At 42.2% G+C, this 18909-nt stretch overlaps 2 protein-coding genes across 2 annotated transcripts; both read right to left on the reverse strand.

Annotated features, from left to right (window-relative positions):
- Positions 1–1275: 1275 nt before the first annotated feature.
- LOC125371955 lies at positions 1276–2910 on the reverse strand. The gene has a single exon (XM_048380673.1). The coding sequence runs from the start codon at positions 2908–2910 to the stop codon at positions 1276–1278; it is 1635 nt and encodes a 544-aa protein (XP_048236630.1).
- Positions 2911–9011: 6101 nt separating this feature from the next.
- LOC124131449 (dentin sialophosphoprotein-like) lies at positions 9012–18139 on the reverse strand. The gene is made up of 3 exons (XM_048380678.1): positions 18135–18139; positions 14334–16345; positions 9012–9151 (listed from the first exon to the last, which is right to left on the reverse strand). The coding sequence occupies exons 1-3, from the start codon at positions 18137–18139 to the stop codon at positions 9012–9014; spliced, it is 2157 nt and encodes a 718-aa protein (XP_048236635.1).
- Between the last annotated feature and the right edge of the window lie 770 nt (positions 18140–18909).

Consider the following 18909-nt stretch of genomic DNA (forward strand, 5'->3'; position numbering starts at 1 on the left):
GGCGATCTGTAAATAATCAAGTCTGGACCAGACAATCCAGTGATTCACATCATGAACATCGATCCACACAATTGGGACCACCCGATCCCGTTAGTTGCCTTTTACGACAAGCATAGTGGCCATTTACGGCAAGCATGGGTTGCTGAAGACCTATTCTACCCCGGATCTTCACGGGAATACAAAGTATGAAGCCTGTAACAAGAGCACAATCAAGCCTTCTCTTCAGGTACATGGAGTTTAGTGGTGCCACACAGCTCTTGGCAATTCATTAATATATATTATATCATGGATTTGTTTTGTACACCTTCCTAATTTTAGCTGCTCAAATTTGCTTAGACCATAACAGACTTAGACCCCAGCTGCCTGTGAGGCGCTAGAAGGCTGACAGTCACTTTACCGGGTACCCATTCACTGCAAGCTGAACAGAGGCATCTTTCAAACAAAGTCACTTACCCATGGAGACACCACATGCCCTTATGTGCTACATGTGCTTCAGTGTGGAGCAGGACCGAAGGCCCAAAAACTCTCAGAAGCCAGGTTATCTTCACCTGATATTTGGCCTGTGAACACACAGCCAGGTAAGTCAATGAGGAGGAATCATTCAATCCTGAAGAAGCAAACTGACCTGTCTTCACAAGAGTTTCAGAAGAAATGTCTAATTTTATGAAATGTCCCAAACAAATGTTGATACAGACAGATGAATTGAATGAGAGTGATATTTTCAGACATTTGCAAGGATAATCAAACTGACAAGTGTAGGCACAAGAAAAGTAATGTGACATGACATTGCACATCGATCAGGATTTTATTTCTCAGCCCCATTGTATCATTATGTCTGATGTGATTACCCCTGTCTTGAATGTTGTTCTGCACATTAGCAGGGCCACAGTTTTTCGGGATGGTGTTGCGTGATTGTAGCACGACATCAGTACATCCACATGAACGATACCTCCTGGTGAACCCCTGCTCACTTCTGAAGTGAGTTGAAATTAGATATGAAGAAGCTGTTGCCCACAAACAAGATGTTTTATTTACAAAATAATCAGCAGAAAAAACAAACATGACATCTTGAAGTGGCCTCCGAGTGTTTTATCTAATTACTTCTTGTTAAGCTACTTGTGTGTGTTGTATCCTGCAGTTGGCAGCTCCACAGGAACCAGTGTAAATTACACACCATGACCCAAAGTCAGCGGCTGGCTACTTGGCCTCAGAGGGAAAGATCAAATCTCAACATCATTGTCAAGTTGACTGTAGAGTCCAGGTTGACATGAGAGGTCATAGAGACTTGACCATGTCACTACTGCTCCAAATTGCCTTACCATAACTAGAGCAGTCCTTGACCATGGCACTACAGGCACTGAGTGTCTGACCAGAGTATATACAGCAGTCTTTTACCATGGCACTAAAGGCACTGAGTGTATGACCAGAGTATATAAAGCAGTCCTTGACCATGTCACTACAGGCATTGAGTGTCTGACCAGAGTATATACAGCAGTCCTTGACCATGGCACTACAGGCACTGAGTGTCTGACCAGAGTATATACAGCAGTCTTTTACCATGGCACTACAGGCACTGAGTGTATGACCAGAGTATATAAAGCAGTCCTTGACCATGTCACTACAGGCATTGAGTGTCTGACCAGAGTATATACAGCAGTCCTTGACCATGGCACTACAGGCACTGAGTGTCTGACCAGAGTATATACAGCAGTCCTTGACCATAACACTACAGGCACTGAGTGTCTGACCAGAGTATATACAGCAGTCTTTTACCATGGCACTACAGGCACTGAGTGTCTGACCAGAGTATATAGGGCAGTCCTTGACCATGGCACTACAGGCACTGAGTGTCTGATCAGAGTATATACAGCAGTCCTTGACCATGTCACAACAGGCACTGAGTGTCTGACCAGAGTATATAAAGCAGTCCTTGACCATGTCACTACAGCCACTGAGTGTCTGACCAGAGTATATACAGCAGTCCTTGACCATGGCACTACAGGCACTGAGTGTCTGACCAGAGTATATACAGCAGTCCTTGACCATAACACTACGGGCACTGAGTGTCTGACCAGAGTATATACAACAGTCTTTGACCATGTCACTACAGGCATTGAGTGTCTGACCAGAGTATATACAGCAGTCCTTGACCATGTCACAACAGGCACTGAGTGTCTGACCAGAGTATATACAGCAGTCCTTGACCATAACACTACGGGCACTGAGTGTCTGACCAGAGTATATACAACAGTCTTTGACCATGTCACTACAGGCACTGAGTGTCTGACCAGAGTATATATGGCAGTCCTTGACCATGGCACTACAGGCACTGAGTGTCTGACCAGAGTATATAGGGCAGCCCTTGACCATGGCATTACAGGCACTGAATGTCTGACCAGAGTATACACAGCAGTCCTTGACCATGGCACTACAGGCACTGAGTGTCTGACCAGAGTATATACAGCAGTCCTTGACCATGGCACTACAGGCACTGAGTGTCTGACCAGAGTATATAGGGCAGTCCTTGACCATGGCACTACAGGCACTGAGTGTCTGACCAGAGTATGTACAGCAGTCCTTGACCATGGCACTACAGGTACTGAGTGTCTGACCAGAGTATATACAGCAGTCCTTGACCATGGCACTACAGGCACTGAGTGTCTGACCAGAGTATATAGGGCAGTCCTTGACCATGGCACTACAGGCACTGAGTGTCTTACCAGAGTATACACAGCAGTCCTTGACCATGGCACTACAGGCACTGAGTGTCTGACCAGAGTATATACAGCAGTCCTTGACCATGTCACTACAGGCACAGAGTGTCTGACCAGAGTTTATAGGGCAGTCCTTGACCATGTCACTACAGGCACTGAGTGTCTGACCAGGGTATATAGGGCAGTCCTTGACCATTTTAGCAATATTCCAGCTAAGGCAAAGGAAACCAAGGTCACATTGATTATTGATAAGCTGTAGAATACAATATTGATCAACAAAAATATCCCAAATTTTGTTCTTCAAACTAACAAAACCAACTGCCAACATTGATAAATACAAAGAGTCAAAAGACACTTTCCTCCTATCAAAAAACAACATATTGGAAGTTGAACTGAGGTATTACACAAGATAAAGCTAAAATAGAATCCAGCCACACCTCCATCACTAAGTGGAATGTATTTTTGATTACAAGGGCAAAGATTTCAATGTGACTCCAAACCCAGCCAAGGTCATCTAGACTGGCTGAATGTGTCAAATAACTGGTACAGGCTGCAGACAGGCAGGCAGCTATAGCCCTGCACTGACCAGTCAGCTGACCAGATTCTACTTCTGTAGGCTGACCCATATCTTTAAAACAAGAATGTGAAGCTAGGAAACAGAACCCTATTTCTAATAATATACCGAAAACAATTACAGTTTCTTGCCCTCACAGAAACTGTAGTTTACTTGACACTTTTAAACAAACAAAACAGCATTTCTTGGGAGACAATCTAGTGATCGATATTGTGAGCAATGAGTCACTCCATCAGGGTATGTTGACATCAACCAAGTCACCTAGCCCGTCAGACCACCTCATCCATTAAGTCACCCTATACAACCAGAATAAGTTGGGGACCTATTCTACAGCGGAATCCCATTGGTTTTGTTGGCTTATAAAATTCAATAGGTATATTCAACAGTATTCAACAATCAAACAAATGGATGGGTGAGTAGTTCGACAGATTGAAACACAAACAGAACAGATGGTAAGGTCGGAGCAAAGATAGAATGAACAATGGGTGCATTAGTGGTAACTTCAATGGCTAGACATTTTAATAGGAGGTTGAATGCATAAACATTTGTCGGTATTAACTTCAAACATGAAAGAAGAAAGCAGATTCCTAAAATCAAGCACTTTCAAAAATGGTTTTAGATACTCTACGACTCGTCAAGTAACCCAATCAAGGACCCTTACTTCACAATGGTTCTGTATAGAGGAGACGACGAGGAACACATACACACATTGGAGAGGGTGCTCCTCTCATGCGATTCATGCAGCAGTGTTATGCACGGGATATAAACATTATTTCACCAAACACCACCTCCATTTCTAACACTTCCCTGTAGACCTGCTGCGAAACCAAGAAAATCAAACAAATTAGTGGGCGATAAAAACCATGTACGCAAACAGACACATCTTTATATTTTTAGCTGAAGCAGATCAGCTCCAGGCCATCTTGTTGCTCATGAATTGGATTCCGACATTAATTGTTTTCTACTTTCTGAGAATTGAAAACCACAAGATTGAGACCTTACAGGTGCATGAGATTGTGCCAGATGCCAAAGGTTCTCGTAATATCTCACATTCCTGAAATTCACATATTTTTTGGTATCCTGAAGAATCTTGGGAGGTGCATCTGAATGTTGAAATGTTAACCATAACAGCATAGGATTAGATGATGTTACTCCTGAACATGGGCAAACTCAAGTGTAGGAGTTCATGGAGAGACTGCAAGCATTTTTCAATCCATGTCTCTGAGTTTGGGGTTGGTCAGGTATTCAAGGTGAGATGAGGGGTGGTGGGGTAGCCTAGTGGTTAAAGTGTTTGCTTGTCACGCCGAAGACCCGGGTTAGATTCCCAATATGGGTACAATGTACGAAGCCCATTTCTGGTGTCTCCTGCCGTGATATTGCTGGAATCTTGCTAAAAGCTGTCAATTATTACAGGTGAGATGATCACTGAATTAGGGTCTGTCAATTAGTGATGATACACTTTGTAAATATAAGGGAGATTTGTACAATCAGTGGGACACACACAAAAGTAATCATATTTCATTATCCACATCTTTATGAAAATGTAGCATCTTCTGTATTGGAAACCTTGTAGAAAAGATACCAGGGTCAACATGGCAACAACGGCACACTGTGATGTCTTTGTATCATCACAAAACAAAAAGAATTCTGTCTGTATTACATCAGCAATGGTGTTGCATCATGCTAAAAGTGCTGCAGAGCAAGTGAAGTCCAATTTAACAGCATATATCATTACATCTTTAAAGCTAACATATAATTCTTCATACAAAGGACAAAAAACCTGAATATTTCATTTTTGATAAGACAAAGTTGACAATTAACTTTAATATAATAAATATCAAATAATGGTTGAACACAATGTTTTTACTACAAAATATGTCAAGATTTAGAGTGTTCCCTCGCTATTGCGCCTTTCAATAAAATGCAAACTAGGTTTCTGCGTGCGGCAATGCATGGCTATCAAAATTTATGTACATTTTAAATAAACTCAAGTTTTACACTGACACAATTTGTTTTCCCTATCATAAAAAAACATTACCAGCTGATAACTGTGAGCATGTAACAACACCAGAAATACCAGTCAACAAATTCTAAATTGTACACAAGTACACAATTTAAGCCTATTATTACACTATCTGGTTATAAAAAACGGGTTCATGGAATATCTGGAGTTATGTTTAAAACATATTTTATCAATTGGATTCAAAATTTCATTCAATATTGTTTACATCAATTTGGGAGAAATCAAGTGTGAACTGATCGTCTGACTGACTTAACTTTCTGTTAGGCCAAATTACAGCAACCCTGATCAGATTACTGCTATTGTTGCCTTGACACGACCCTTAGTTGTCAATGATTGGATAGATCTATCATAATGCCATAGTTTGACTGGTTAAAAGGCATATTTGTGGGAATTTGACAATTCTATGTCAACATAACATTTTCTCAATCGAAACACATGTATGGGAGGACTGGTCAAATTGAAAAATATCCAGCAATAGCCATCAACTGTTCCAAAGTGTTTCTACGCTTATCATTCTCATGATGTTCAATATCTTTTCTGAAAGCTGCAACTAAAATAACAAGTAAATGGAATATATTATTCCTGATAAAATAATCATTTCTTCTGAAACACTGCAGCATCATTGTCCCTCAGAGATCAAACTGCTGAAACACTGCAGCATCATGGTCCCTCAGAGATCAAACTGCTGAAACACTGCAGCATCATTGTCCCTCAGAGATCAAACTGCTGAAACACTGCAGCATCACGGTCCCTCAGAGATCAAACTGCTGAAACACTGCCACATCACGGTCCCTCAGAGATCAAACTGCTGAAACACTGCCACATCATCACTAAGTCCCTCAGAGATCAAACTGCTGAAACACTGCCACATCACGGTCCCTCAGAGATCAAACTGCTGAAACACTGCCACATCATCACTAAGTCCCTCAAAGATCAAACTGCTGAAACACTGCAGCATCACGGTCCCTCAGAGATCAAACTGCTGAAACACTGCCACATCATTGTCCCTCAGAGATCAAACTGCTGAAACACTGCAGCACCACAATCCCTCACAGATTAAACTGCTGACACACTGCCACATCATTGTCCCTCAGAGATCAAACTGCTGAAACATTGCCACATCATTGTCCCTCAGAGATCAAACTCCTGAAACACTGCAGCATCATTGTCCCTCAGAGATCAAACTGCTGAAACACTGCCACATCATCACTAAGTCCCTCAGAGATCAAACTGCTGAAACACTGCCACATCATTGTCCCTCAGAGATCAAACTCCTGAAACACTGCAGCATCATTGTCCCTCAGAGATCAAACTGCTGAAACACTGCCACATCATTGTCCCCCAGAGATCAAACTGCTGAAACACTGCCACATCATCACTAAGTCCCTCAGAGATCAAACTGTTGAAACACTGCAGCATCACGGTCCCTCAGAGATCAAACTGCTGAAACATTGCCACATCACGGTCCCTCAGACATCAAACTGCTGAAACACTGCAGCATCATTGTCCCTCAGAGATCAAACTGCTGAAACACTGCCACATCACGGTCCCTCAGAGATCAAACTGCTGAAACACTGCCACATCATTGTCCCTCAGAGATCAAACTGCTGAAACACTGCAGCATCATTGTCCCTCAGAGATCAAACTGCTGAAACACTGCCACATCACGGTCCCTCAGAGATCAAACTGCTGAAACACTGCAGCATCACGGTCCCTCAGAGATCAAACTGCTGAAACACTGCAGCATCATTGTCCCTCAGAGATCAAACTGCTGAAACACTGCAGCATCACGGTCCCTCAGAGATCAAACTGCTGAAACATTGCCACATCATTGTCCCTCAGAGATCAAACTGCTGAAACACTGCAGCATCATTGTCCCTCAGAGATCAAACTGCTGAAACATTGCCACATCACGGTCCCTCACAGATTAAACTGCTGAAACACTGCCACATCAAGGTCCGTCAGAGATCAAACTGCTGAAACACTGCAGCATCACGATCCCTCAGAGATCAAACTGCTGAAACACTGCCACATCAAGGTCCGTCAGAGATCAAACTGCTGAAACACTGCAGCATCACGGTCCCTCAGAGATCAAACTGCTGAAACACTGCCACATCACGGTCCGTCAGAGATCAAACTGCTGAAACACTGCCACATCACGGTCCGTCAGAGATCAAACTGCTGAAACACTGCCACATCACGGTCCCTCAGAGATCAAACTGCTGAAACATTGCCACATCATTGTCCCTCAGAGATCAAACTGCTGAAACACTGCCACATCACGGTCCCTCAGAGATCAAACTGCTGAAACACTGCCACATCAAGGTCCCTCAGAGATCAAACTGCTGAAACTCTGCCACATCATTGTCCCTCAGAGATCAAACTGCTGAAACACTGAAGCATCATTGTCCCTCAGAGATCAAACTTCTGAAACACTGCAGCATCATTGTCCCTCAGAGATCAAACTGCTGAAACACTGCCACATCATGGTTCCTCAGAGATCAAACTGCTGATACATTGCCACATCACGGTCCCTCAGACATCAAACTGCTGAAACATTGCCACATCATTGTCCCTCAGAGATCAAACTGCTGAAACACTGCCACATCACGGTCCGTCAGAGATGAAACTGCTGAAACACTGCCACATCACGGTCTGTCAGAGATCAAACTGCTGAAACACTGCAGCATCACGATCCCTCAGACATCAAACTGCTGAAACACTGCCACATCACGGTCCCTCAGAGATCAAACTGCTGAAACACTGCCACATCACTGTCCCTCAGACATGAAACTGCTGAAACACTGCAGCATCACGATCCCTCACAGATTAAACTGCTGACACACTGCCACATCATTGTCCCTCAGAGATCAAACTGCTGAAACACTGCAGCATCACGGTCCCCCAGAGATCAAACAGCTAAAACAATGCCACATCATTGTCCATTACAGATTAAACTGTTGAAACACTGCTTAATTTTGTCATGGTTCACATCAGTTCCAAATTCAAATTAATGCCATTAAATCTACAGGTAACCTTGCTCTGCATTGAAAACACAGAACACAGTATGTTTTTCGCCTAGATCACAAATCCCATTCTTTTGTCATTATGCAGTTTGCTAACCCAATTTATTTTGTTTAGAAACAAAAAATTCCTATAACACAAAATCTTCTACCAGTTTTATGATGCATTTGATAACTTAAATCTGTCTATTGAATTCGTCTGTGGTATCTTATGTAAAGGTTGAATTGAAGAATTGTATGTTTTTGATGTAACTGAATATATTCTTTAATTTCTTTCACGAAATTTGATATACATGATTACTACAACATTGTTTATTTATTATGTCAAACACATAATTGACATATAAACAAATAGAGCATGGACATGTGTTACATAAACATATCTTCTTAATTCATTAAAATATTCACAGGGAAGTTAGTTTCAATAACAAACAAAAAGTCTAATATAAACTTTATTCTCAAATTTCATTTTTTTCCTAAAATGTAAAATCAAACACATTCTAGGCATTATGAAATCTTTACAGAAAACAAGACATATGCTACATATCAAGACAGGAAAACACTATACAATGTTTGGAATTTGACATAATCCCTTTAAAAACATGAAAATCAGTGAAGTAAGCAAAACTGTTTGGGTAAACTATTTTTGCTGTTGATCTACAGTTGATAAAAACATGTTACTTTGTTATGACCCCCAGATTTCCAATGATGCACAATTGAAAGGCGAGATAGGAGCGGATGTCAGCGCGACCCAGGGACAAGGCTGGCGGGGCTCGGAGCGGTGGCCTCCTCCGCACATGGGGTACAGCTGGTGGACCTGGAGGAGGAGGGGCAACTACGCAGTTATTCCATTCAGTAGGCAAAGTTTGGGGGGTGGGTGGGGGAGCGGAGAGGACATTGGACTGGAGGAACTAGTAATAATGGCATCCTTATCTTAAAACTGGATGCAAGGTATTTAATGTATCTTTAAGGGGGGAGAGATGGGGTGGTGCAGTGAGGGTGGGGTGGGGAGAGATGGGGTCGGTAGTGAGACGGAGGGGGGTAAAGGAGGTGGAGTTGGTTGAGAGGGTGGTTGAGTAGGGGATTGGAAAGGAGATGGGGGGTGAGGAAGAGAGACGGTTGGGTGATGAGTGAGGGAGAAAGGTAGGTGGGGTGGGAGAGAGTGATAGAGGGGAGAGTGTTTTGTATGTTTGTCGTTTAATGCTGCACTCAGCAATATTCCAGCTATATGATGGCGGTCTGTAAATAATCGAGTCTGGACTGGACAATCCAGTAATTGACATCATGAGCATCAATTCCAATTGAGTGGATCGATGCTCATGATGTCAATCACTGAATTGTCTAGTCCAGACTCCATTATTTACAGACCGCTGTCATATAGCTGGACAATCCAGTGATTGACATCAAGAGCATCGATCCACTCAATTGTGATCGATGACATGCATCAACCAAGTCAGCGAGCCTGACCACCTGATCCCGTTAGTCACCTTTTACGACAAGCATAGTCGCCTTTTACGGCAAGCATGGGTTGCTGAAGACCTATTCTACCCCAGATCTTCATGGGTCTAGGGGAGAGGAAGGAAGGGAGGTGAGAAAAAAGGTGGGGGGAGAGATGAGTGAGGGAAAAGGGGTAGTGCAGTGAGGGGGTGGGAAGTGAGAGGGTTGGGAAGAGAGGGTGAGGGAGAAAGGAGGTCGGAGACATGAGATGGGGGAGGTGAGGAAGAGAGGGGGTTGACGAGTGAGCGAGTGAGAAGGCCACAGCCGAGTACACAAGGCTGACTACACACATAGGACACAGAAGGAACTAACTCTAGTCATTCTATAATATCACTAGATATGCTTCCTGGTTATAATCCTTTGATGACTTATATGTACAATCAATCAAATATAGTTTTAAACTATGCAATATAGTTTAGATAGTGGTGAGGGTATGATTGATAATAAATACACAACTAACTGTATTGAAGATTAACATATTTCATGAAAAATTATTTTGTACAATTCATTACTTACAACTGAATGGGTTATGGAAATCTGTGTTTTACAAAACTATGGGTTACACATGCATGGAATGGCCTTGAGAGAAATCATTTGATGTATAATATGCATGAAGTCCTGATGATGTTTTGAGACTACCAGCTGCCATTCCTAAACAATAAGCTCTAAACAAGTCACTGCGTTGTAGGATTTCTTTCATCAGGTTTCAAATCTCTTCTTGATACATCTTATCAAATAGCATAATATATAAACACCATTCCCCTGTAATAGATGCAGGCGTTGCTCTATATATCCCTGTATATAGATGTAGGTGTTGCTCTATATATCCCTGTATATAGATGCAGGTGTTGCTCTATATATCCCTGTATATAGATGCAGGTGTTACTCTATATATCCCTGTATATAGATGCAGGCGTTGCTCTATATATCCCTGTATATAGATGCAGGTGTTGCTCTATATATCCCTGAATATAGATGCAGGTGTGGCTCTATATATCCCTGTATATAAATGCAGGTCTTGCTCTATATATCCCTGAATATAGATGCAGGTGTTGCTCTATATATCCCTGTATATAGATGCAGGCGTTGCTCTATATATCCCTGTATATAGATGCAGGCGTTGCTCTATATATCCCTGTATATAGATGCAGGTGTTGTTCTATATATTCCTGTATATAGATGCAGGTGTTACTCTATATATCCCTGTATATAGATGCAGGTGTTGCTCTATATATCCCTGTATATAGATGCAGGCGTTGCTCTATATATCCCTGTATATAGATGCAGGTGTTGCTCTATATATCCCTGTATATAGATGCAGGTGTTGCTCTATATATCCCTGTATATAGATGTAGGCGTTGCTCTATATATCCCTGTATATAGATGCAGGCGTTGCTCTATATATCCCTGTATATAGATGCAGGCGTTGCTCTATATATCCCTGTATATAGATGCAGGCGTAGCTCTATATATCCCTGTATATAGATGCAGGCGTTGCTCTATATATCCCTTTATATAGATGCAGGTGTTGCTCTATATATCCCTGCATATAGATGCAGTTGTGGCTCTATATATCCCTGTATATAGATGCAGGTGTAGCTCTATATATCCCTGTATATAGATGCAGGTGTTGCTCTATATATCCCTGTATATAGATGCAGGTGTTGTTCTATATATTCCTGTATATAGATGCAGGCATTGCTCTATATATCCCTGTATATAGATGCAGGTGTTGCTCTATATATCCCTGTATATAGATGCAGGCGTTGATCTATATATCCCTGTATATAGATGCAGGCGTTGCTCTATATATTCCTGTATATAGATGCAGGCGTTGCTCTTTATATCCCTGTATATAGATGCAGGTGTTGCTCTATATATCCCTGTATATAGATGTAGGTGTTGCTCTATGTATCCCTGTATATAGATGCAGGTGTTGCTCTATATAGATGCAGGCGTTGCTCTATATATCCCTGAATGCGATGTTGGAATCCTTAAATGGTTGATAAGGCTGTCTACATTTAATGTATCATATCATGACCTACCAAGATACCTTTTGTATCGTAACGAGGTATCACCACAGTAACAAGGTGTATCACAAAAGTAACGAGGTGTATCACCACAGTAATGAGGTGTATCACCACAGTAACAAGGTGTATCACCACAGTAACGAGGTGTATCACCACAGTAACGAGGTGTATCGCCAGAGTAACGAGGTGTAATGCCAGAGTATCAAGGTGCATTGCCACAGTAACAAGGTATATCACCACAGTAACGAGGTGTATCACCAGAGTAACGAGGTGTATCACCACAGTAACGAGGTGTATCCCCACAGTAACGAGGTGTATCACCACAGTAATGAGGTGTATCGCCACAGTAACAAGGTGTATCACCACAGTAACGAGGTGTACCGCCACAGTAACGAGGTGTATTGCCACAGTAACGAGGTGTATCACCACAGTAATGAGGTTTACCCCCACAGTAACGAGGTGTACCGCCACAGTAACCAGGTGTATCGCCACAGTAACCAGGTGTATCACCACAGTCCTTGTATAAAAACACATCACCAGAAAACAATACACTTAACCATAGGATATGAATTGTTTTCAAAATTTTCAATGAGAAAACAAGGTACATGGAAAGACAACCTATAAAAAAATATTATCATAAAGTTACAATTCTAAAGTTAAACTGTCTCAAGAAAACTTCCACCTCAATGTTATTGGAAGATTCCAGTTGCTACAAAACATACACCACTTGTACTCCACGGAAAGGAAGCACATTGCAATGAATCAGAGATAGGAAATGCCTAGTTGTGTTTTCATCACTGTGCAAGGCACAATGTGACACATGATAGGCTTGGAGTGACAAGTCAGGTAAAACTAGACACTCAAAGGAGTGGTTCTCTGATAATTGAAATATTTGTACATGGTGAATATAGATATTTAAAAAAAATACAGAATATATCCTAAAAGAAACTATGTTGTAAGACCCAGATCAGTTTCTTTTCTTTGTTTTCGATTAGCTGCCACAAAGTAGGCCGATAGAGGTTGTATTGAATAGAAATTCCAAATCTGTGACCAAGAAATTAATTGGTCTAGCTTATAAAGGCAATAACTTAGGAATAAGATAATTATTTTGAAAAGGTTTATTTAATACAAGCCTAGAAATGCTCAAATAACTGCTAAATTATAGAGATTCATATAAGCATACTTTCATTCAAACGGTAATTTATCTTATTCTATTTGTTGGTGTCAGTAAGATATTTTCCATGCAAATTTAGTAAAAAGAAAACAATTGGTCTAGCAAGTGGAACAAATATGGGCTTGAAATACATGTTCAAAATTCATTGTATTAGAGTGAAAATGGCATGGTTCAAATTATAGTAGAATGGTTAAAATAAGTTCCCCATGTCTTAAGGGCAGACTTGAAATCACAACTGTTAACAAAATACCTTGCCATGATGCTTATTATATGAAGGCATCATATATGTACGCCACACAAACACATGGAAATGGATAAATATATAAATAGAATTTCAAATATCTAACCCGTACATACAAGAATTAAAATCAGATCTTTGTACTCGCTACCACTAAACAAAGATCTGAGGACATCCCATTAGGGGTCACGTCAGAATGACCTTTCATCCGACCAATCAGTGCATCGCTTACCAGATCATGAAAGTGACAGTCGGAATGTGTTTTCTAATCATGCAACCACAAAATATTCAACACGAGGTATTCCAAATGACAGTTACGGGTTTTATGATTATATCTATACAATCTAGGCCATCTATAAGCCATTCCAGAGTGTTCTTCTTATCAGTTTTAATTTTTTTAATCGAGAATACGTCAAAATATGTTTCGAAGGGTAGTCGCCAATTTGAAACTAGTGAAAGCTGCCTTCTGATTGGCTAATGTCGATTTCTTGTCAGTCACTTCATTGGTCGGTCAAAATTCGTGAAAGGTCATTCTGACGTGACCCGTAATGGGATGTCCTCAGATCTTTGTTTAGCGGTAGCAAGAACTAAGATCTGATTTTAATGAGATTGTACCTATACTCCTCTACAAGGCCTAGACTCCAACTACACGTACACGCTTGGGTTCCACTTATGCTCACGAGGATAATAAATTAAATAATTAAATGTTTATTACACGACAAAGAAAAAGTTCTTATATTTGTCAACCCTTATCTGATTTGGTAAAGATCAAAATAAAGGAATAATTCTTGATGAAATGCCTCTTCCCAGACACAAGACAAAAATTCTTAAAATGGAAAGGTTTTAGAAAAAGTTAATCCTACAGGAAATTCTTGCTGTAAATCAAGCAGCAGATATTTTTCATCTGATGAAGAGGAAAAGGTCTAGTCCATATGCTTCCGAATATTTGTGAAATGTTTGCACAGTGTTAGTTTGATAAAAGATTGAACATGAAAAGGAATGTGATGTACTCTGTGACTTGGGAGGGGGAGGGGGGGGGGGGGTGCACAGCAGTTGCTACTGTAGCTGAAGAGGGATGTGATGACCTCTGTGGCTTGTGGGGAATCACAGCTGTTGCTGCTGTTGCTACTGTTGCTGAAGAGGGATGTGATGACCTCTGTGGCTTGTGTGGAATCACAGCTGTTGCTGCTGTTGCTGAAGAGGGATGTGATGACCTCTGTGGCTTGTGGGGAATCACAGCTGTTGCTGCTGTCGCTGCTGTTGCTGAAGAGGGATGTGATGACCTCTGTGGCTTGTGTGGAATCACAGCTGTTGCTGCTGTTGCTGAAGAGGGATGTGATGACCTCTGTGGCTTGTGTGGAATCACAGCTGTTGCTGCTGTTGCTGAAGAGGGATGTGATGACCTCTGTGGCTTGTGGGGAACCACAGCTGTTGCTGCTGTAGCTGAAGAGGGATGTGGTGACCTCTGTGGCTTGTGGGGAATCACAGCTGTTGCTGCTGTAGCTGTAGAGGGATGTGTTGACCTCTGTGGCTTGTGGGGAATCACAGCTGTTGCTGCTGAATATGAAGAGAGATGTGATTACCTCTGTGGCTTGTGGGGAATCACAGCTGTTGCTGCTGTAGCTGTAGAGGGATGTGATGACCTCTGTGGCTTGTGGGGAATCACAGCTGTTGCTGCTGTAGCTGTAGAGGGATGTGTTGACCTCTGTGGCTTGTGTGGAATCACAGCTGTTGCTGCTGTAGCTGAAGAAGTATGTGTTGACCTCTGTGGCTTGTGTGGAATCACAGCTGTTGCTGCTGTAGCTGTAGAGGGATGTGATGACCTCTGTGGCTTGTGGGGAATCACAGCTGTTGCTGCTGTAGCTGTAGAGGGATGTGTTGACCTCTGTGGCTTGTGGGGAATCACAGCTGTTGCTGCTGAATATGAAGAGAGATGTGATTACCTCTGTGGCTTGTGGGGAATCACAGCTGTTGCTGCTGTAGCTTAAGAGGGATGTGATGACCTCTGTGGCTTGTGGGGAATCACAGCTGTTGCTGCTGTAGCTGAAAAGAGATGTGATGACCTCTGTGGCTTGTGGGGAATCACAGCTGTTGCTGCTGTAGCTGTAGAGGGATGTGTTGACCTCTGTGGCTTGTGTGGAATCACAGCTGTTGCTGCTGTAGCTTAAGAGGGATGTGTTGACCTCTGTGGCTTGTGGGGAATCACAGCTGTTGCTGCTGTAGCTTAAGAGGGATGTGATGACCTCTGTGGCTTGTGGGGAATCACAGCTGTTGCTGCTGTAGGTGAAGAGGGATGTGATGTACTCCGTGGCTTGTGGGGAATCACAGCTGTAGCTGCTGTAGCTGAAGAGGGATTTGTTGACCTCTGTGGCTTGTGGGGAATCACAGCTGTTGCTGCTGTAGCTGTAGAGGGATGTGTTGACCTCTGTGGCTTGTGGGGAATCACAGCTGTTGCTGCTGTAGCTCAAGAGGGATATGATGACCTCTGTGGCTTGTGGGGAATCACAGCTGTTGCTACTGTTGCTGAAGAGAGATGTGATGACCTCTGTGGCTTGTGGGGAATCACAGCTGCTGCTACTGTAGCTGCTGTTGCAGAAGAGGGATGTGGTGACCTCTGTGGCTTGTGGGGAATCACAGCTGTTGCTGCTGGAGCTGAAGAGAGATGTGATGACCTCTGTGGCTTGTCGGGAATCACAGCTGTTGCTACTGTTGCTGAAGAGGGATGTGTTGACCTCTGTGGCTTGTGGGGAATCACAGCTGTTGCTACTGTAGCTGTAGAGGGATGTGATTACCTCTGTGGCTTGTGGGGAATCACAGCTGTTGCTACTGTTGCTGAAGAGGGATGTGGTGACCTCCGTGGCTTGTGGGGAATCACAGCTGTTGCTGCTGTAGCTGAAGAGGGATGTGATGACCTCTGTGGCTTGTGGGGAATCACAGCTGTTGCTACTGTAGCTGTAGAGGGATATGATGACCTCTGTGGCTTGTTGGGAATCACAGCTGTTGCTGCTGTAGCTGAAGAGGGATGTGATGTACTCTGTGGCTTGTGAGGAATCACAGCTTTTGCTGCTGTTGCTGAAGAGGGATATGATGACTGGTGATGACACATGAATACTGACAAATGGGTAAAACGGATTAAGGTTATGTTAGTGTATCTATTGTTTGATATATGACTAAAACAATGACAGCAATCCAGCGAGATGAAAGATTCGCCTGTGTTGCTGCCCCCTTCACCACCAGCAGCAGTAAAAATGTCTGATAAAATGATGTTGGATTTTTGAAAAATCACTTTGTTGGTTGTCTTGAACCCCAGATAACTCAAGCTTTTCCCCAGGTGCTACGAGTTCATAGGGCCATGGCACTGAAGCTCACCTGCATGTATATTAGAGAGGTGAGGTGTGGTGAAATAGGGCTTAACATCGAGTCCAAGATTATTGCACTTATATAACTATGTGCATGCACTTGTGTGTGGCTCAGCTTGTACTAGTCCAGACTAATGCTGATTTTATAGTGCTAGCCCCAGGATACCATGAATCAGTTCAACATGAATACCCCACTCAGACACAGTATTACTGACTCAAAGCCAACCAGTCTTTGTTTTCACCCTTTAATGCTGAGAACCAGGAAAGGTAACAATAAGTACCATCTTTTAACGTCTTTTGGTATGACGCAGCCAGGAACCCCCAACCTTTGGCTCTCCGGGCGGCGCTCTACCACTAGATCACGAAGCCGGTTGTATATTAAGACAAATTAAATATTGTATATTATGTGCAGCTATATTCTCACCCATAAAGACTTCATGAGTGCAATACATAGGGGGAGCAGGATGCTATAAATGCGCTTCACATATTTTAGTCATGTGGGGAATCAAACCCAGGCCTTTGGCATGAATGACCAGACCACTCTAATATCATGTTTTACAGACTGCCTTGGTCACCATGCCAAAAAGCAGGAAACAAAACAAAGAGATATAAATTATTTAATGTCAGACATGATTTGAGTTAATTTCATTTTTTTAAATTTTCTGTTTTGAAAATTAGAATACTCAAATATAAAAGTTATTTTTCACAAACAATCATCCACTTAAACTGTACAGTTTAAAAAAAATATATCAAGATAAGGATGAAACTGACATTCTATCAACTCCAGTAGACTGGTAAAGTTCATGTGATAAAGCACATTTTTATAGCACATGATGAAACCATAGCCAGCTAGGTGACCGAGAGATTACCACACAGATTACCACACATACCACCATACATGGGGTCCCCACAACACTAATCTGCCCCTGGTTCGTCCCCAGACACACGTCAGTGATTAATCGCTGTTGCCACGTGTCAGGGATAAGGATACTGATCGCTGTATTAACTTTGTTTAAAATACATTTAATTCACCATTATTTAAAAGCTCTCCAGGACGTTTTTTAATACCGATGTCATAAATCAAGTACAAAAAATTTGCCCTTAGCCCCTCTGGGTTTAATTGAAATCCCCAATTATTCCTTTTTCTATGTTTTGTCAAACAGAATGTGATATTTTAAAATTCAAATATTTAAGTAAACTGTGACATCCTAAGTGAGTTTCGGATAAAATCAATACAAGATCAGTCACTTTAAGGTTCATCCTAATCCAGACTTAAGGGACTTGTGACACTAACAATAATTTGAAAAAAATTAAAGGATATTTGATTCTTTCAAGCAACAAATTCAAACTACATCAATGTAAAACACAACTATGCTCTATGCAGAAAGTGATATACGTCTATGGCACATGTTTTTGTAGGAAATGCAAAAAAAAGTGAAAAACATGTGCAGCTTGGGCAACCAAAACTACATGTGCAATAAGGGTACATAAATGATACTTACGGCATGTCAGACACTCTCACTGATAAAAAAACACCAGAGAAATGCCATTACTAACACCCGATCAATGTGAGTAGGCCCTGGGTATGATACAAATGGGACATTGCTAGAACCTTTGGTTGCACACATGTTGTTGTAACTAACCTGATGCAACATTACAGACAGACCAAGCAGACATAAGAAATTCCAAGAACCAAGGGTAACTATGCCCAATGAAGACCAATACTTGCATACTTTGCATCTCCGGGTTTACAGACCTTACCGAGGACATTTATTGACAGCGCAACATCGTTGTCAGAGATTGAGATGGGCCAGGACTATACATTGTTCGAGGTGATGAAAGGCGGTTCTGTCTGTTCAGAACTGATGGAAGACAGCATGTTTTACCACAGAAGGGGAGAATGACTTTGTCCGGCTGTATGTTGCGTTTATGAGGTCATGCCACATGGTGGAGGGGGTGTTATGGTGTGGGGAGGATTTTGTGGTCAGGAGAGAACATCACTGGTCATCGCTAATGGAAATTTGACAGTGTTACATGGATGACATTCTTTGTCCGACTAGTACTGTCCTACCATTTCTACAACAGCTACCACGTGGTGTCCTTTATCAGCATGACAATGCCAGACCCCATACAGTCCGAATCGTACAGAACTTCCTTACAGCCAACAACATCAACCGTGTTGCCGTGGGCTGCTCACTCCCGAGACATGTGCCCCATAGAACACCTCTGAGATGTCATGGATCGTCATGTTTGACAGCAACAATAACCTCCAGCCAA

This window comes from Haliotis rufescens, unplaced genomic scaffold, assembly GCF_023055435.1.
Source record: "Haliotis rufescens isolate VD_foot unplaced genomic scaffold, xgHalRufe1.0.p SCAF_1, whole genome shotgun sequence".
Taxonomy (NCBI): domain Eukaryota; kingdom Metazoa; phylum Mollusca; class Gastropoda; order Lepetellida; family Haliotidae; genus Haliotis; species Haliotis rufescens.